The sequence below is a fragment of the Anser brachyrhynchus genome (assembly GCF_964034855.1).
Source record: "Anser brachyrhynchus genome assembly, chromosome: 7".
Lineage (NCBI taxonomy): Eukaryota > Metazoa > Chordata > Aves > Anseriformes > Anatidae > Anser > Anser brachyrhynchus.
In genome coordinates, this window is record NC_137701.1 from 35,652,891 (window position 1) to 35,673,671 (window position 20,781).

General features: G+C 41.6%; 1 protein-coding gene across 10 annotated transcripts in view; it reads left to right on the forward strand.

Moving 5' to 3' along the window:
• The window catches only part of THSD7B (thrombospondin type 1 domain containing 7B), a 456,617-nt gene that overhangs the window by 422,589 nt on the left and 13,247 nt on the right, over window positions 1–20,781 (forward strand). For all 10 annotated transcript variants that reach the window (XM_080600715.1, XM_080600714.1, XM_080600720.1 and 7 more), the window contains 5 exons: window positions 300–453; window positions 11,128–11,269; window positions 12,623–12,738; window positions 12,875–12,992; window positions 18,817–18,962. In XM_080600715.1, coding sequence (XP_080456841.1) covers window positions 300–453; window positions 11,128–11,269; window positions 12,623–12,738; window positions 12,875–12,992; window positions 18,817–18,962 — 676 coding nt within the window. The remainder of the gene's footprint in view (window positions 1–299; window positions 454–11,127; window positions 11,270–12,622; window positions 12,739–12,874; window positions 12,993–18,816; window positions 18,963–20,781) is intronic.

Below are 20,781 nucleotides of genomic sequence, written 5' to 3' on the forward strand. Positions count from 1 at the left end.
TTCTCTTCACTCGTCTGTCATATAATGAAAGTTAAAAGCCCCTGTATGAGGCTGGAAATGTTTACTCAAAGTATTTATTGAAATCTGTGAGTAACAAAAGCCAAAGACAAAAAAGACAAAAGTGTCTGTAGCTGTTTCGGCTTGCTTTGTTAATGCTATTAATGCCACGTTTTGTCCAGCCATATTTCACATAGGTTTGTGTTACATCCAGTGTCCTACTGGAGTCGTGCTGACCTGCTGATATCCATCACTGTAATAAGCTGATGATCCTCACATGAAAATTTCTGTTTTCTGTGTAGGTGTGTAAGTACTGCTGAGGACCACAGAGGGGAGACGGTACCCAACGCCCTGTGTAATCAGGCTGAAATCCCAGAAGAAGTTCAGAAGTGCAGCTTGTACTGCCCCAGTGAGTGTGCAGTGTCCGACTGGGGACAGTGGAGCACGTGCCCACAGGTAGGCTCGCCTGGCTGTGGTTCCAAGGGCAATGTTCCTCACACATCTTTCTCTGTCCTTCAATTACCCTGTGAGAAAATTTTCTAACAACAAAGTAAACGATTTTCCAAGGGAGGTCAGGCCTAATGGATCCTACAGCCAACCTGGAGATTTCTGTATTTTTACAGAGACTGAGCTATAGAAAATTAGTTAGTAAAACACACAGAGGTATTACTGTGACAGTTCAACCCATCCTTCAACCTGGTCTACAGGCAAGGACCCAAACAAGCACAGCAGGTGACGGGATCAGCACTGTAGTTGCACTTAAGGGCTGTCTGTGTCAGGAATTAGTCTCAGGGGAGTGCTGTCTGGGGGATGCACATCTCCTACGGTGGTGGCACTCCTCTGGACAGGTCTTGGGCCAGAGGGAATGACAGCTTTCTCTTCTCAAAAAGGCAGTATTTCTCTCCAGCATCTCCTCCTCCTAAAACCTTGAGGGAAGATTTGAGGCAACAGCAACAGAAGGGCATGGCAGCAAGATGCCTGAATAATTTGTCCTGTCACTGAATACTTGAAACTTTGTGAATTATGCAGGGACTCAAGCAACTGCCAAATGTTCTCAGTTTTTCTAAGTGTGCAAGATGGAAAGAACCTGCAAATTCTGTCTTGTGAAAACATTCTGGCCTCAAGGCACGTAGTTGGAAACCTATTGTTTCTCTCTGATCAGTGTTGAATAGGTGCCAGCTTTAATCTAAGGGCTTGTGTAATAGACTTGGTTGATGTATTTAAGTGACAAACATAAATTCATTGCCCCTATGTTAACAGGGCCATTATCAAAAGTCTTAGTGGTTATTGGACAGGGATTTATACTACTGCTGACACAGGTAATTTCCTTCCATAATATTTTGCGTAGCCTATCAATATAGTCAGTAAGAATATGTCAAATAAAATCTTGTGTTTCATTTCCTGTATTTACCTCCTCCTGAGCAGCATAGCTTTGATGAAGTACAACGCTCTTGCAACCAGTACGGATGCTTGGATACCTTTCAAAGTCCCACTGTGGTTGGGCTGTTTCTTTGTCATTAACTTGTTTCCAGAAACAGATTTTCTTCATTTCAGTATGCAGTAAACTAATGCAGAGATCCTCGAGGCCAGTGGGTATTTTTCAGATGCCTTATTGGCAGTCAGTTGGTCATGAAGGACTGCTTTAAACATCCTAATATCCTTAAGACATGGTGAGTTTTTGCCTAAAGACTCCTTTTCAGCAATGGTGAGGTCTCTGTAGCCCACAGAAGCACAAAAGGGATGACCAGAACTTGTGGGCTGCGCTCCATCAGGCAGCATAGCTCTTGGCAGTTGCAGGGACAAGTGCCACAGTCCCTGTGTCTCCTTGTACATCCTTTTGCCATGGTAGATGTTAATTCATAAATGTGAGGGTGCCTGCATGCCAATGCAATTAACTGAACAATATGCTTTCACAAGCTGTTCTGCAGTGCTTTGTTGTGAAACTGAGATGACTGTGTGTGGATGGAGCATGTGTTTAAATAGTGCTGTCCAGATACGAAACAATAAACAGCTTGAAGTTTTATGGACAAATAAAACCCTCCCTTTGAAGAGTTTACAGCAGTGCTGTCTCACTTTTATAGCTACACAGGCTGTTTGTGTTCCTTTGGTTTTAAGAGAGAACCACACAGCACAGTCCCTCCCATGCTGCAGATGCTTAACAACTCCAAGGCAAGCAAGGGTTTTGCTATACGTGCAGAATGACCAAACCATGGCAGTGGTTCGTGTTCATTCTGTGCATGGGTGCCAGTGTGTTGGAGTGGAGACCGAGTATAATGTGTCCAGGAGTGAGGCATTGCCAGCACCAAGATGACTGAAGCATCCTTCAGCCTCCTGAGCAGCAACAGGGAAAGGCAGTCTCGGAGAATGGCCACAAACAGGTGGACACAGTCAATAATAGAGTTACAAAAGCAATGGAGTCTATGGAGGTTCTAGTTTCATCTTTAATGGAAAGGTTACATGTTCTCAGTCGAGTAGCTCCGCTGACTTGAACTGAGAGCTTGCACCTGGACCTTGCCTGGAGACCCTACATATAAACACACAAATATAAGAGTTTTTTTTTGCATCGGGAGCTAAATCTCTTGTTAAGTCTTCTGGTCAGACCTGTTGTGCCTCCAGCCTGCATTGTCTCTTTCCATGGAGTCCCAAAAACCACATCAGTAAGTTGGCGTACGTAGAACCTCTAGCTCATTAGGGCTGCCTGTTTAATTTTTGAGGGAATGATGCTCTGTAGTTGATAAACTCCTGCATGGATTCTGATTCATCCCAAGCTGGAAACAAATGCCTGTCTTCAGAGGATGTATAAAGCACTTTTTGTATACTCACTGAAAATACATTTCCTAAGTATGTCTCCTTTTTCTTCCCCAAGTAACCTGAAACTTTTGCAGGATCACATCATATCAAAATGAAAAGGACAAACCAGACATCCTTTTTGCTCTTTTTCAAGCACATTTACATTTCATATCAAAATAGTTGGCATTCCTTTAGTCGTAGCACTCTTGTGAGGCAGCTGCCAAAGAGCATCCTGGGAAATCCTCCTGTATCTCTGGCCATGTTTGGCTTACTGGAGATAAAGAGGATTTATGAAACTTGACAAATTCTAGTTTGTAAGAAATGAGCAACTCCAATTTCAGCATCATCTTTGACTGAGTATCTCTTTGATTCAAGATATTTACCTAAGATTTTGGCCATGGGAGAATTCTTTTCCAGTCACTTTGGTGCTCTGCTCCAATTTTATAGTGTTGATAATAAATTCATCCTGATAGCAGAATAACTAAGTCTTATCAGCTGAATATAAAAAGGCCTTTTAGATTAGCCAGTTTACCCTTTTTGTCAATATGTCATTGTACTCTGGATACTTTCTAGGGTATTACTTTATTACTAGTGTTTTATCTTGTAGCAATACTCTTCCCATGTGGATTTTCCACTTTTAGGATAGTAAATGATCTTGAATCATGTTGAAATCAATGAGTCATAAAGGTGGCGACTGCTTTGTCAATAGGAAGTATTTGCTTCAATACTTCTTTCTACAAAAACATGCAACATCTATTGTATTCCTTTTACATTTTTGGCTCCTTTTGCTTTTAAATATTGGTGTTTCTGGGGCCTTCTTTTGTACTTTAAGATACTACCAAAAATCTTTTATGTGTATTTTCCAATTGAACTGCAATTTTTGCAACTTGATTATACTGCTGTTTTACACTGCTACACAAAGATAAATTTTAATATCTCCTCTAACGGCACTTTGCTGTGACCCAGAAATGCAGCCGTCTGAAATGTAATACCTTGAGGTTACATTTGAGGTTCTGTCTCTTTACTGGATTCAAGAAACTCATAATTACTGATTTAAAGCTTCCCTATTACTCTCGTATTCTCTATTGTAAGAATTAAATTCAGAATGATTTTCTCTCTGATTGAAGACTGTTTTTTGGTTCATAAAGTTTTCTTCTTTGTCGCTAAGTAACATTCATGTAACTTAAATACCAAGCTTTAAAGGCATTTAAAATAGCAGTTTGAAGCTTGCTAGTTAGTTAGGAAAAAAAAATCATGAGCAAATCGGATTGACTTGCATTTTGCTTCAGAGATTTCGTATTCGTTCCAGCTACAATAGCGTGTTCAGCCAGACATCATCACTTGATTGCTCAAAGACCCAGCTAAACAATCTGGAAACTGAAATCCTATCATCTCTGTTAAATATTCAGTGATCGAATAACATGCACTACCTGCAGTGTCTTGACTTTGTATCCATCTGACTTGGAAATGTAATTAATTGACTTCAATTGAATTCATCAAAGCATTCTTAAAATGAGTTAATATGCGAGTTGTGCTACAAGTCCCTGAAATAATTACCTCTTTTTTTTTTTTTTTTGTTAGCTGTTTGCTACTATGTGGATAGCAGTCACAGCCCCACTATCAGATCAGAGTGGCCTTCTTGTTTGCCTCAGCTGTTGGCATTTCTAGCAGCTAATTCTAAGAGGTCTGAAATTAGTTAATTATAGGAGGTTACATGTCAAGCAAGTGAGAACAGCTGTCTCTATTTCAGTGAGCATTTTCCTCATGGATCAATAGCTATGTACAGTGCTCAGGACTTGTAGCAACTGATTTATTATTCTCTTGAATCTGTGGTGTGTGTGTAGTATTCAGATAACTGCTCATACCAAAAGTGGCACCAGGCAATACAGCTGACTCACAGGTGTAGTGACTTTGGTCTTAGGTGTGAGTCTGAGTCATAACAGTTTGGAAATGCTTTCCCTCTGAGCCAACTGGAAAATAAATTTACAACTCATTTGTAAACTTTGTGGCTTATTGCAAGCATTACTGAAGTCTACAGTATCACTCAGGAGGTATCAACTGTAGATTTAGCAGAGGACCTGTAGCATGCAGGTTGGACTGAAGAATGAAGCTTGCATAGAGCTGAATTTCTAGACCAAGGGATAATTCATTCGGGTGAAGGATAAGAATAATGCCTGTCCAAGGCTTTCCTGGAAGAACATATGCTGCTCCTTATGCATAGCTGTGACTTGATTTTTTTTTTGGATGGCCTTATAAAAAAAGTTATCTACTGATGTATTTTTTTTTTAGATTCATTGTTTCATTTTATTCACCTTTGTTCATCTTTAACAATGATTAAAAAAACAATGGTTATATATGGATGCAGGTAATGTTTCAGAACTTACTTAGACGCATCTCAAAAAGAAAATGTACGCAAATGCATTTTAATTTCAAAAGACTGCTCATATTATTTTAAATGGCTTCTTAAATTGTTCTGAAATAGCCACATCTGCATGAACAATATAATGGTTCACTGCAATGTTAAAAATAGTCAAACCGTGTTGCTGCCAACGCATTTTTACCTTAGTTTGAGGTTGCATGTTTCATTATGAATAGCCTGTTAAATATAATGTGGCCAGCTATTTATAGTGCAGTATGCATTATACAAGCTATTTGATAAATTAAACAGCTTAAAGGGCTTTCTACTGGGTTACAGCCTTTGTGATGTACAACTATGATGCATGTGAAAGCCTGGATCAATGGACAGCTTTTTAAATCTATCACAAAAAAGGTCTGATAGTATATATTGATGTGTAACATGTTAACAACCCTTACTCAGAACTTAGCATTCATAACTTTACAGTTTTATTCTTTTTAGTGTCCTTCTCTTCCAGAACAAACTTTCTGTGCTTTGTCTGTTCTATTATTGTCTGGACCAAAGTCTGGGTACATTCTTTGTGTATGTTTATATCCCTCACTTTTAATATTAGGTTAGAATAGTGGCAAGTGGTCACGGTAGAAAAATGTGTCTTGCTAAAAGAAATATTAAAAATACAGTAGTTATAGTGCCAAGAGTTCCTCCATAGAACGAAGAAAATGGCTTTTATAATTTCTGAAGTGAGTGGTCCTTTAGCAAAGATGCCAATTCATTCCTCCCTTATTGTGGTATGTACCTCCTGTTGCCTCAGAATATTTTGTTTCTGTTGTTTGTTCATATAATCTGGTCTACAGATCCTTGGCTTTAACTCAACTTTTTCACGCTTCATAGAAAAGAACACCGAAAATGTCTGGGACAGTCTTTTTATACATGTAAAGAAACTTACTCTGTGTATGATGTCCTTATGCTGTAGGATATTAATGAGTGGCCTGAGTTACGTGCCTGTTATTACTTCCACCCAGAAATTAATTTTATTCATACCACTGATATCAAAGGAAGTACTGTCCTGAATCACACACTCCGTTGCGTACAATGATCAAGGAAGAATCTAGACTAAATCCAGCAAACAACATAGTCTGTGAAGTTTAAGTCCCAAATTTGGTTAGTGCCTGACCTTAATGTTGTCCAGGCCTCTGACCTTCTACTTCCATGCGTCACAGCTATGTCAATTTCTTGTTTCCTCTCTTATACTTATGGCCGATTAGCACCCGTATTCATCCTCCTCCTTTGATCCAGAAATCTGTAATCTATGTATAGCCTGGGCAGTGTAGGAAGTAGGTTTTAGTTATGCTGAATAGAGGCGGAAATTAGACAAAGGTTTTCCACTTGCCATGCAGATACCAAGCTCTCCTAATCCCCAGGCAGAAGCAAGACTGAGCTGTCTTTCTGGTAGTACCAGCGCCCTGGCAAAGCAGAGCCTTTGTTTCCTGGGAAGATCAGGCATAGGTGCCAGCTATCCACAGCTCTCCTCGTTGCAGTTTGCTGGAGGTGTCTCCAGAGCCAAGACCTAGCCTTTTACACTCAAGCTAGAGGCGGAATTTGAACCCACCTTCCTCTCCTGTTTCCTGTACCTGAGCTGTATGCAAGAGTTGCTCCATCTGGACCCCAGCACAAATCAGCGAGGTCTGCACATACGTGATACAGAGAGCTTCAGCAGCTGCCTGGGCTTCTGCACTGAGCTCAGTTCAACTATCTCCTGGCTTTGACACTGTCTAAATCTATCTTAATAAATCACTTCGATCTAAGTCTGTCACCTTGACTTCCAATGTCTGGGCAAGAAGATTTCCTGTGATGCCCAATTTAAGCCTGTTGTTACATGCCAAATTCTCCAACTGTGGAACCTAGTTACAGGATTTATAACCACAGGCATAAAAATAAATATGTGACTGTAAGGAGATGATCTCAGAAACACAAGTCAAAATTAAATTCCCACTATTGTATGCTTCTATTCTATGTACTTGTCAGTCTCTGAACAGTGGTGGTGGCTGCACCTTTTCCTCTTTCCTTGTGTTTCTGCTGTAGAAGCAGCATTGGCTGATGCTGAGCACAAACAAGTTGCTTACAAGAAGGAATGGCCAACTTAATGTAAAAATAATGATAAAGAGCTTAATCTATGATCAGTGAAAGTAGTATTTATTAGTGGAACAGCAGGAAGTAAAATAATGTCTCTGAAAGTATAACATTTACTTAATGGAAAGAGAGGAGTTGGAAATGAAGATACTCAGTAAGGGATTGCTGAATCACAGCGTTTTTTATTTATTAAAAAAAAATATGTAAATTTATATATGCTTGTGATAAGCATTCATTCCTAGTGGGGTAGAGCAGATCCAGTCTTGAAGTATATGTCTGAATCACAGAATGGTTTGGGTTGGAAGGGACCTTAAAGACCACCTTGTTCCAACCCCCTGCCATGGGCAGGGACACCTCCCACCAGACCAGGTTGCTCAAAGCCCCATCCAGCCTGGCCTTGAACACTTCCAGTTCATGTCAAGCTTCTCATCAACCACCACCCCCAGGTCCTTCTCCTCAGAGCTGCTCTCAGTCCATTCTCCGCCCAGCCTGTGTTCGGGTTTGGGATTGCCCCGGCCCAGGTGCAGGACCTTGCACTTGGCCTTGTTGAACCTCATGAGGCTCGCACAGGCCCAGCTCTCAGCCTGTCCCGGTCCCTCTGGATGCCATCCCTTCCCTCCGGCGTGTCGACCGCACCACACAGCTCGGTGTCATCGGCAAACCTGCTGAGAGTGCATTCAATTTCACTGTCCATGTCACCGACAAAGATGTAAAACAGTGCCGGTCCCAATACCAACTCCTGAGGAACTCCACTTGTCACTGGAGCGGCATCTTTGCTATTTCATATGGAAGAGTATTTTTGAAGAGTCAAGCTGTCTGTCATTTTCTTCATTTATAAGAATAATTATTAACCCCTTCTCCAGACTTGCCCAGATCTTAATTAATTCTGTGATAATTGCTTACTTAAATTACTCAAATCATTTTACTCTGTTTTCCTGCCTTTTCTGTAATATTGCTGGCAATATCGTTCCTGTCCTACCTCCTAAAAATGTAATGTGCACTCAGTGGTGATTGTTTTTTCTCTTTTCTCTTTTTCTCTTTTTTCTCTTTTATTTTTTAAGATCTAAATTCAGGACTAGATGCATGCTGCTGTTAGTGATGGCAGTGGTGACATTTCTTCTTCCTGCTATGCAGCTGACACGCTTCTCTTCTTTATTTCTTGTTAATACCCTCAGTATCTCCCCACTGGAAATAATCCCTCTTCTTTAATTTTCACTGTTCACATCACCTAACTACTTCGCGTCTCCTAAGCCATTCCTTATTCTTTGTCATGCAGTAAATATTTAATTTTTCCAGCCTGGGATTTTTGTGGGGTCCTGCAGGAGGTGTGCACCCAAGCCCATTGAGATTCCATGGTGGCTGGATACTCAGCTCCCTCTTGCTCCTTTGAAAATTCCAGCTTTCATCTTTACCTTTGCAAGTCATTCCCTCCTGCTGCTTATTCAGTTCCATAAATATTTGGTTCAATTTTTTACATAGTTAACTTGAAAGAGTAAGGCCAGAAAATCAATTATAAAACTAAATTGACTTCTCAATTGACGTAAAGGGAAATTCAACAAATAATATTACAGGATATTAGTTACAGTTTGCAGACTTTGAGTTTTTGCATGTTTCCCATGTCCTCAGCTTGATTAAATGAACACTTTTCCTACAGAGATTCTTTATTATTCAAAACAGGTAAAAGTGGGTAGCTTATCGTATCAGCCCTGGCTTCTGAACAAGGTGGCTCATCAGCGCGGTGAGAATGCCAGCTTCAGAGCTGCAGTAAACTCCATGTTTGTTTGGATCCTGGCAAACACAAGATATGCTTCGACCTGTTGGAGTCGGGGCTGCTTCACTGTTAAAGGACATCTGAGAGGGAAAATTGTCTGGCTAGCCAGTACATCTCGGTGGCTGTGTGACTGCGTGCACCACGCAGTGCAGTGCTGCATCAGTGCCCTGTAACCACGCAGAACAGGATGCAGGCTAGACAGGGGGAAAATACTTTTTTATTAAAAGCAGTTATTTATCTATAAATTATGCATAATTTCTGTCTACAGGTTCTTATTTTGAAAGGGAGCAAAGGCAGGTATTTTGGAATTGGCACAAATTTAACTTCCTTCACAACATTCATTGATTTTTTTTTTCCCTTTTGGTAACATACTGCAGAAAAACATTAATTAGGAGTAGCTACTGAGATACCTTCTTTGATTTTTTTTTTCAATTGGCAAATCATTTAAGTTATTAGTCTTCATTGTGAGGATGAGCAATCAGATTAGTTGTGGAAAAGGCAGTAAACAATTGGTAAACACTTAGCACAGGTTTAATTTTTGGATAATTGAGAACAATTAGTTATTTTAGATGAGCATGGATATTCAAATAAGATTACCATTTAAAATGATTTGACAAGGTGTTTGTCAGCAATGAGGACATAATAAAATTTCCTTCACATAGTAAACACATAAGGAAAATAGGCCCTGACAATTCAGTTTTCAGACTGGACCAGACCTTTTCCCTATTTATCCTGGTATTTATTCTATTTAGTTATGCTGTCATCTGTGCAACTAATCCAGTTTACAGCAGTCTGAGATCTAGATTTATGCTGCAGTGCCATGACATTTCTCTTTAATATTCACAATACGAAAATTATCCATACTTTCACCCATGCAGGGTTCTGTGTTTGCCAGCAATTAGTAGCATAATAATAAGCCTGTGGCTTTAAACTGTTAGCTGTTTTTTGTATTTAAAATACTCTCTAGAAAAATCGTGTTTAAAATTCCCAAGCAGTTATGAAAACATATTTCTACATGCATTGTTTTCTTGGTTTACTTTGCTGTTCCTGAGCAATCTTCGGTCCTAATGAGAGACTGTTAGGAATTAAATAGGTCATCTTGTTCAGTAAATGGCTCTGGATAATAGGGATTTATTTAATAGGGATTCATTGCCATGAGGTTCACTGGGACCGCTCTCAATTGCCCATGACCGCTTTGGGGGACTGTAGGAAACCTCTGCTGAGTCTCGGTGGGCCAGAGCCCACATCCTTGGGGCTGGTTTTCCCTCCCAGCCTTACAAGCCCAAATGGCTATTACGTATTCCCATAATCACCCTGGCTTCAGAGCAAGCCTATTTATACTTTTTTATGAGTTCGTTTAATGAGACAAAACAGCTGTCTGTAGTGCTCCTCACCACCAATTAGCCTTGCTTGGTGCCACAGGCATTTAATCTGCAGCGCTGTGACTCCGTCCTCCCGAGGCAGGCTGTTCTCCTCGGCACGAGATGGGGACGTGACAGCCAGGCTGGGGACACTGGCAGCAGCACGGTGCTCCCCGTGTCCCAGCCAATGCTTATGTTACATCTCCAGATTAAGTAAACCAAGGGAAAAACTTCAGAAATGCAAAGGCAGAGCTGGGTGGTGCCTCCGTGTGCCTTCGGAGATGTCTCTCGTGCTGCTGGGGCAAGCAGGAGGAGATTTGTGGGGACGACCAGGTGCTGTCCTCTACAAGAAGGGGATGTTCCTTGTGAGGCTGGAAGCATTTGGTCGCTATTGCTAAGTCCGCTACCAAAATGAAAAGCAAAAAATATAAGGATGGAGGGCTGGTAAAAACAAACATTTACAGTGGTTGTGATGCACCAGAACAACTGAAAACAGGCCTTCGTTGGCTCATACTCACGTTAAAATGTGAGCACACAAATCCTGGATTATACGCAGCCCGACATTGGCATATATCACAGGCTTTGAAAAGTCACCCCATCTTGTTGTCAGCATGGTTATCTCGCACTCAGTGTGGCCGTGTGCTTGCATGTGGCGGCCGCAGCAGTCAGTGTCTGTGTGATTTACTAGAGTCTCTTGCACTGTCCATCCCTTTTGTGTACAGGTGTGTGATCCAAACGTTGTGCAAACCCGAACTCGACAAGTGCTGAGGTCTTCTGTCAATACCAAGCCCTGCCCTGAAGATTCGCAAGTGAAGCCATGTATTCTTAACCAAAATTGCTTCCAATATCAATACAATCTAACAGGTAGGTATAATTTTCCAATCTCTTCTCTGCAGGAAGGGACACCAATTACAAGGCACATTAAGCTGATGTTCTGCTTTTCTAAGTGTCTTTGCATAAAAGACCCAGCTCCTTAAAGACTTTCTCCAGTTGTGTTTTTAGTTATGTTTGCTTGTTGTGTTGGTTAAAGCCTTGACATTACAAGAATTACTTGTAAACATCATGAATTTCACTAACGTTAATTACATATGTACATTTTCACAGGTCAATGGGTAAATCCATGATTTTAGTAGTTGAGTTAACATTGCAGGCATGCTGGAAATAAAACAACTAAATGGGATGTCATGTTTTTGCTGGGTCAGGAGGTTGTAACATCGGTGTGATCCCAGTGAAGGCAATAATACCAAAAACAGTCTGATCTGAAGGCAAAAGAGGTTATATGGGTGGGCACAGGATACTGAGAACAAAATACATTGTTTAGCACCTTAGTCAGAAGTAGTTAGATATGTCTCAAATGAACTAACAAAGAGAAAGAAAAAGTTCTTTTGTTTTGACTAGCTCAGATAATTGAGAAAAAATCCTAAAAGAAGATCTGAGGTGAATTTGTGGGCTGGTGGGAAGGGAGAATAGAGCTGGAGAAAATGTAATATCTGAGTATAAACCGAGCCTGTTTGAAAGAAATCCCTAGAAGCACAGACAGCATGATGATGATGCCTTTTATTTATGATCATATTTAAGAAATGAAGATCAGTTGTGTGTTCATGTTTATCAAAGGAGGAAGACACAAAGTAATAGGTTTTCCTCTTGTATGCTCCCGATTCGTTTTTGGTGTATGGAAATTGTAGTTGTGTTGGTTTCTGCTTATTTTAAACGGTGTTTTATAGCTTGTTTTAGTTTACTTGTATTTTGGCCAGAATTTTCTTCTACTAGTAATACTGTTTTTAGTTCATGAGTATTAGAGCTCATTCAAATAATGGAAAGCTTTTGCTTTGAGACAAGAAATAGGTGAAATTATAGTTGCTTGTCAGAAACTTCCGCAGCTATCAAAGTGAAATTTTGCTTCAGACAATACAGCCCTGTAAATGCGCCAGCTGGGTTTAATTGACACACTTTATCAGCATTTAACAGTGTTCTGTGCCCTCGGATGTACCGGTTTTGTTGAAGGATATCTGAGCGTGAAGCAACAAAGTTCTCATTGGAGACCTGCTCTTATTTAAGAGCGACTTTCTTTTGTGGGTTTTCTTCTTGGGTTTGATACGAGCTAACGTGGTGAAGCCAAGGACTGGGAGAAGACGACTCGCGTGCCGAGTTCATAGAGGTAAGAAGTGAGTTGCAGCAGTGCCCTGCCATACCGAGTCCTTTGTCTTGTGCCCGCAGACTGGAGCACGTGCCAGCTCAGCGAGAACGCGACGTGCGGGCGAGGAGTTAGGAGGCGGCTCCTGAGCTGCGTGCGCAGCGATGGGCGGACGGTCAGCGCGCGGCACTGCCAGCAGGTGAAGAGCAAGGCCACGCGCCGTGGGGAAATGGGCAAAGATTAATTTGATTTTCCTAATTTTATGCCCGACGCGGCACAGTGTCGCCCCGGGGCTTCTTAAGGCTTAACGTGTGTGTTTTGTTGCTCACCGACAGCGTCGCCTGGAGAAGCCCACGGAGATGAGCAGCGAGTGCCTGGTGGGATGCGTGGTGGACTGCCGGCTCTCAGCGTGGTCAGCCTGGTCACAGTGCTCCCAGACGTGTGGTGCTGGCGGTGAGTCCACACCTACCCTCCTGCCCTGTTCACCCCACGCCACAAAATTTGTTGTGGATGGCACCCCCAGCCCTGCTTACACCAGAGGCCAGGCACTCCGGTTCACACCAAGCCCTTCAGACGTGGACACACTCAAGTTCCCGAGGTGCAGGGTTTTGGAGACAGAGCAGGCTCTTTTCACAGTACTCCAAAGTGAATAATGCAATTTAGGGAACAAGTAGATAGATGCCCGAAGGATTATTTTAGTAATTAATTTAAACTCTCAGAATTCAGTCATAGGAAACATTAACCCCTGAGACACAGGGAATGCTCAGAGCTAGCAGAAATGCTAGGGAGTTACAGGATTTGTGATAAGTAGATAAGTAAGTAAATAAAAATCCTTTGAGGAAGTTACTTTTAGGAACATAACTATATTAGATTGAAGAAAAAACCAGGAAGAATATGGTTCGTGATTTAGTATGTGCCTCTGCTTCCATCCTGTAACCACAGCTCCCTCAGTGTTTTTATTACTCCAGGATCTTTAGCATGGTTTTCTGTAGCTCATAATGCTTACCTACATATAAAAAGTGAAAGAATTAAGGCCTTTCTTATTGCTATATGATTTAAAGAAAATTTTCAATGTTATCATGAGGAAATGCATTGAAGGTTATATTCAAAATAGGCTCATGACGTTATTTCCCAGGCTTGTAATGTGCATCGCATATACAGGTAATGGCTTGGAGATTCAGGAGCCATAATGTGTATTTGAATCGAGTTCACTTAAGGTCAAAAAGAAAAAAGTTCTTAACTTCCATAAAGTGATCCCTTCAGATGGATTTCAGAGATCAAAGCATGTTACAGGGGAAGCTTAATATTTGGATTAGTGGTGTTCTTTCTTTGCTGAATTTTTAACCCTTTCATGAAGTAGTGTTCTCTCAACATAAATGAATAATTCATAGATAGTGTTTTAACAACACACTAGAAATACTGTTAATTCCAAATTTTATTTTTTCTTCAAAACCCATTTTAGATGGATTTTGCTGAATGAACTTAAATTTTTTTTGAGTGTTCAATCACTTACTAAAATAAACAGAGTTACATGTGCAAAAGCAGGTTGTAACTTCTTTATGGTTTATAGCATGACTAACAGAGCAGCTCATCCTATGTAATGCCTGAAGGTCTTTTTATCCTGAGCACTCGCATTACGTAGTCTGCAAGGGATGTACTACTACTCAAGTAGAGGTATGCCTCCTATTCCTGATCCTGAAATACTTGTCCAAATCCTGAAGATTGGTTAAAGGCCTGGTGCTTTCTAATGCATTTAAGGAGCACATACTTTCTTCATGTCCTAAGTCTGAGCTGGGCTTCTGCAGAGACCTGAGCCAGCTGAAAATACCAGTGCCCTGCAGAAGTCGACCTCAACTGTTGCTGTGAGTGCCCTTGCTGTAGGTGTCAAACCACATTAAAGATAGTTAAACCACAGGGTCAAGTGCAAACACTTCTGGTCCACAAAGAACAAAAGTCTGTTATATAGCTAGCTAGAAAACTGGCTAGATCGGGCTGTAGATATGCAATTCAAAAGCTGGAGATAACTATTCTGTGAACCTACAGAAGATAAGCATCTGTGAAATCAGCTTTAAACATTGATATCAGTCACACGTGATGGAGGCACCTGAGCACCAATCCTGCAGCTGTGGCCTTTGTGTGGTTCCAACAGTAAGAACTGAGCCACTTTCCTGCTAGCTTCTTCGTTATGTTCCAATTGGATACTACTTAATGATAGTAATAATAGAGAAGTCATTAATTATGTACTCACCTACAGGTGGTACTTCACAGATGAACGTTGTGTGAGTTTCCCACCTGAATGTTCCCACACAGCAATACCTTCAAAATCACCATGAGTTTCTCATTGGCATTTGTGAGAATAGGATTAAACCTCAAATTAGACACAGAAAACCAAAGGACGACAATAAACGAGCCGTGGGAATAGGCTGTGATAAACACTGATTCTGTTTCCTTTTGCCAAATAAATAATTGCCTGCTTTTTGATAAAGCTAAAATGTAGGACTTAAATGCACACTTCTCAGAAATAATTCACAGCAAATCATCTGCATGTGCTGTTACTAGCTCCACTCTTTTCCTCATTCACTCCAAATAATATTCTGCTTTTCTGGCTTTTCTTAGAGAGCATGTGAAGGGCCTGTTGAAGTACCATAAGCGACTTCAAAGGGAAACATAATTTAAATATCATTCAGATCAAAATTTAGTGTTGCTGGATGTATGCTTTCATGTGTTTCTTAAGCAACATTGCTAACATTTTTATTTTGTCCGTCTCTTCCAGTAACTTGGTTTGCTGTGATGTATTTTAATGGATAGTACCTTTTTCTTGCTCAGGTTTTATTTTATGGAACAATGCATTTAAACATGATCCTGTGCTGCTGTGTACGTGGCACTGACATCTCGTATGGTTCTGGTACACAGCAGCCAAAGGCGAATATATTGATTTTTATAAATGATGATGAGTAAAGTAGATCTCTCCTGCCTGCCTGCGCTGAGCCTGCAGAGATGTGTAACAGATATTTGCCTCTTGCAGCTGTGGTTCTGGGCAGCGTCTGCTCTGGGTGCTGGCTCGGGCTTTATGCTGGTGTGGTGCTATATATCAGGGGTCCTCATACCAGTCGCTGTGCAGTTAGGAAAAGATGTATGGTACTGTGTTAATGCATGATGTTCCCAAGGCCTGAAACAAAGTTATTGGAAAAGATCACGGGTAAAGATTGGAGAAAGGTAACTCCCAGCACGCTGTTTTTCCTTTGTTGAGGCAAATGAATGCACAAGGCTGTTGTATTTTTCTAAGTAAACGTTTTCTGGTCCTGGATGATTTCTCTCAAGTTGTCCAACAGATATGCTAAATAGTATAAAACCAGCTAAACCTGTGCCTCGTCACTTACAAAAGTGACCTCATCAGATAAATTTTGGGGTTTACCTGAGTTACCCAGGGTTGAACACACTGCCGTGTAAATACCCCCAAGTAAATACCTGTTATTTCCAATTTTCAGCACACATTTTTTCTTAATTTTCATACCATTTAATGTTGCAGAGCGGAGGAAACAAATGTGCGGCTAATTCATTGGAAAATTAAGGTAAAATTAATTGGGAGATTAAAGAAATAACTAGGATTGCTTTGTCTATACCAGCGTTTGCATTAAAAGGAAATGAATTTCAGATGCAGTGAGATTCCTTTCTCCATAGGCAGTAAAAAATAAGGTATTTAGAAAGTAAAGACAGGTGGAGTTTTTCTGCTACTTGAGCGGCAGTGGAGCACCTAGATAATGTTTATGGATTGAGGAAAAAAAAGCAATAGAGCTTTAAGAAATTCACTGCAGTGATTGTGCCCAAGGGAGATTTCAACAAAATTTCTTAGACAAAATTTATTTCTTTAATGATTTATTCACAGTAGAGAAAGAAAGTGGTGGAGAGAGAAGCAAGTCAGACGCCAGCTGACCACTGTGAATGGAGTGAATTTAAAAGTTTTGGATAACAGACTGCAGGAAAACAAAATGTAAATAAAAACAGAATGGTTGTTAGTTCCTCTTAAAAGGAAAATCATGGGTTTTGTTCATTGATCTTCCCATTTACATTTTGTTAGAAAGTTGTAAAGCAGAGAGCATAAAAGGAAATTATGTCCTGAATTAAAGTAGCTTGATGAATACTTCAGGGTTTCCAGCCCCTCCTAAGGAGATCAGATCTTTTAAATCTCCGAGCGGTCCATTTCTGCCGCTGCCATCTCAGAGCTGGTGCCTGCAGGGGCTCAGCACTGAGCTGCTGCCCCAGGGCACCCCCGTCCCTGTTTCCCCAAACCCTTACACCCACAGGCTTCCCATGCTTTCCCAAAGAGCCCTTTCCATCGCTAACCAGTCCCCAGAATCCACAAAGCTATATCCTAACAACTGGCCTAATTTTTACGAACTGCAAATCGCTGCTGGCTGCAGCAACCTTTTGCATGCCAGGGGCTGGTTCTCACGTCTTCCCATTCTGGGGTAAGCAAAATCACTTCCCTTAGCCTTTGATTCTCCTGTTTTACAAATACGTTGGCATGTGCGTTGCCTTTCTCTGGACTGTCTCCAGTTTGCCTCCGTTAGCCTTTTGGAGCGCATTGCCCAAACCTCAGTGCGAGCAGAGGGAGCGTTGCTGTTGTGCCCCACCTCTCGGGGGTCGCTTCAAGAAACGAGAAGAATCGGACAAATTCAGTCCAGCGCAGATTTATCAAAGACCAGTTATGAGCCACCTGCTCTCCCTCAGGGTGCTGTGACACGATGCATTTTGGCACTGTGCAGCCCCCCTCCACGTTAATACACCCCGAGCACCATCAGCGGACCAGGAGCTTTCCTCCCGGCTCTGGCGCCTGGTGCACCGCAGGAGTTCTTACCTCTCCTTTCCTCTCAGCCGGTGGGATTTTTCCACCTCCTAATGTATCTGATTCTGTGATGGCTGAATGCACAGCCGTGTGGATAAGAGCTTTTATCATCACTTCTGTTACAAACTCCCCCGGTCCAGAGGATTAGACCTGGAAAAGGAAAAAGTCTTAAAATTGGTTTAAATGGGTTTAAAAATGGAATTCAATGGGTCAGAACAGGGGAAGAGCACTGGAAAGGTAAGAGAGCTCGCTAAGATATGTCAGTACATTTTTCAGGCGAGTGAGCTTTTAATTTTTAGTTCCTAAAATTTTGTGGGAAACCCTGCTCTGTAGACATTCACGATGGCTGCTATTAGAAACGTACCCTAAGCACAGCTGCAGCACAGTTAATTAAAGAGCGCGTCCATAAATCGCTGCGAGCAGGCTCTGGCTGACTATCACGGCATCCCCACGTTGCAGGGGTGTTTGCTTCCAGCACGGACTCACCTGTACTCCAGACTGCAGCTAAATGACTGCCATGCAAGCGGAGCGCTTCCCCGCAAAACCTCCTCCCTTTCCTTCTCAGGGAGTTAGCAATTACGGCCTGCATCTGTCTCGTTGCATGTGTGCGCTCTTATTACCGAGTCCTTTTTCCTTTTTTTTTTTAACTGCCTCTCAAATCCCCGTCTACTGAAAGGCGAGGCAGAAATTTTATCCATAGCACAATCTCATGCATTGCGTTGCATAAGGGCTGCTTTCACTTTTCTTTTTAATTGGAGCCCGGATTCTAATTGAATCATTCTGAGTGAAAACATTCCTGGACGTAAATGGACAGCAAAGGAGAAGGAAATGGAATTGCTGTAACTTTAATGAATGTATTCAGTTTTATTATTTCAAAAGTAGTAACGTAATTGCTTTTTCTATTCAGTAGCTGAAGAAGTTTTCACCAATAATAAATAGGATTTTAATGGAAATGGCAGAAGTGGTTATGGATGGTAATAGCCATTAGAGTGTTTGCAGTTTTCAAATTAGATGCACATAATTGGTCATAAAAAGGAAATTTCATTTGTTAAAAATCTCTGGAAACATATTGAATGGACAATGTTAGAAATGATGATTCCGTAGGAATTATTTTCTGGCCATATTTAATAATCAGGATTTAGTCAAATATTTAAATGTGTTGTGCAAACAAATGACGTGTTTGGAAAATGTACAAAACCGTGTTCAGAAATATCAGTGGTTGCATCACGGGGCAGAAGGCTTGGCAATTGCATCCGTATCGTCTAAATACTCTTCCCGAATAATCGCTTTGTGTCGTTTTTTAAAAATGGCTTTTCGTTTATGGGTGTGAAACGAGTCCGTAATAACGATAACCCCCTTCTCGCCCCCAAATCTGCCTTTGCTCCTTCCTGCGGGCGTCTCTCACCGCGCCGTGTCTCCTCTCCCCGCCAGGCCAGATGGTGCGCGGGCGCGCGGTGCTCCTGCAGGCCGCGGGCGAGGGCAGGCCCTGCCCGGCGCAGCTCGCCCAGCACAGAAGCTGCCCGGTGAAGCCCTGCTACGGCTGGCGGCTCGGCCCCTGGTCGCCCTGCAGACTCCAGGTAGGGCTCGCGTCCACGCCTGCTGCCGCCGAAACGGGGATGGGGCGGCGGAATTGATTTAGGTTTAAGAGGCGTGTTAAGGCCGGGAAGTTCAGGAACGTAAACCTGCGCGTGCGATCTCCTGGCCGTCAGCGGCGATTTACGGCGGTACGGGTTCAAGCACTGTGAGCTTATAGAGGTACTAAAGAAGATTTGTGGGGTAAATGTGCTTGAGCAAGCATAGTCATGGTGACCTATAATTTAATTATATAAAGTAACTCTAACAAGAAAATAGATACGCCTGGTTTCCAGAGCTTCATCTATTTTATCTTTTTTTTTTAAGTACCATATAGCAGGTCTTTCTCTGCAAGGTCTCCAGTGCACTAGTGTTGCTGTATGAAATGCTGCCTTTTACTTTCCCTGCAGCGTGACTTTCTTTGTAGCAACCTGGGACTGGCTGGATTCAGGTCCCCACACACTCCGCACCGCGGCCGTCATTCTCTCCCTGCCACTGACTCGCATCTGGCTTGAATTGATTTTTTTTCCCCCTATACTTTTTCTTTTCTCCTTAGCTGTTAGATCATGTTTCCTATATTAAACCGGATAAATTGGTAACCCAGATTAAGCAGACAGGAATCTTTCACGTTGCAGTTTCCCAGACATAATGGAGCCTGCCTGGGCTGCTGAGAGCCGTCTTAGCTGAGGTGCAGGTGGGAGAATCGCCCTGCCTCATCCTGGGGCATGGGACCTCTGCGCAGGTCTGTGGCTGCTTCTCCAGACTGTCAAATATAGGAAATTGAAGGCAGTAATGGAAGTGAAGACACATCCCTTGTGTTTTCTGATCTGCCCTCTATGTCTGCTCGATGTCTGGGTGCAGTCGATGGACCTGTAGCAAATGCTGCAGGCAGCAGAATAGATACCTGGAATTTCCCCAGCTTTTTGTAAATGAAATGTGGAGTGTTGCAGTCTTTGGACAGCCCAAGATCACAGAACTGGAAATATATTTTAGGGTCACCTTTCTCCTTGGTTCCTGTGCTAAACAACAACTCATTGCAGCTAAGGAAAGATATGAATATGGTCTTTGTGTATGCTGCATGCGGTATTTATTTATGTATAACATCCTCAGCTGATATGTTGCCCAGCAAAGGTAAGCAAATTCTGCTAAACATTAGGGACAAGACTTTCAAGGATAGGAGCTAACATAGGTGATAAAAGAATTAGTAGGGAAGCTGAATTAATGCCCTAGCATATTCCAGAAAAATAGCACATCATGGAAATTAAAAATGTGCACCATCCAGAACCCAGCTAAATTTCAGCTCAGAGCAAGTAATCACAGCCTCCTCTAAGCCAGATATCATCCTGTGCTTGCAGTGAGATAGAGCCTGCTTCTCTTCTTAAATTACTGTGTTGTAGTTTCTCACCCCTTTGCTTTGTTTTGGAGAGAAGATTTTTTTTTTTTTTTTTGATGTTCAGCTCTCTTTAATGAGGTTCTTTGGAATTAAATGTAGTTCATAAATACAAGGTGATTTATTCCTGTGCTTTTCTGGAAAAGAAGCTTACATGTACTTCCTAAAGAAAGCTTTCAGAAGTCACGTTTTCAAGGATGCTTTGTTAAAGAAGGTAAATACATCATATGGTAAGACCAAAATGCATATCGTGAAAAAGTTTTCCTGGGGTAATATAAACAGGACAATTAATTATAAAGCTAAAATATTTCTTCTTTGTATTATGAGATAACTGAGACTGCATTTCTTAATTGTAGAAGGACTGTTAAATTGACTTCATGTGAATAATTAAAGGTGTGTGCATGTTTAGTAGAGCCTGCTAAGTGTTTTGTATT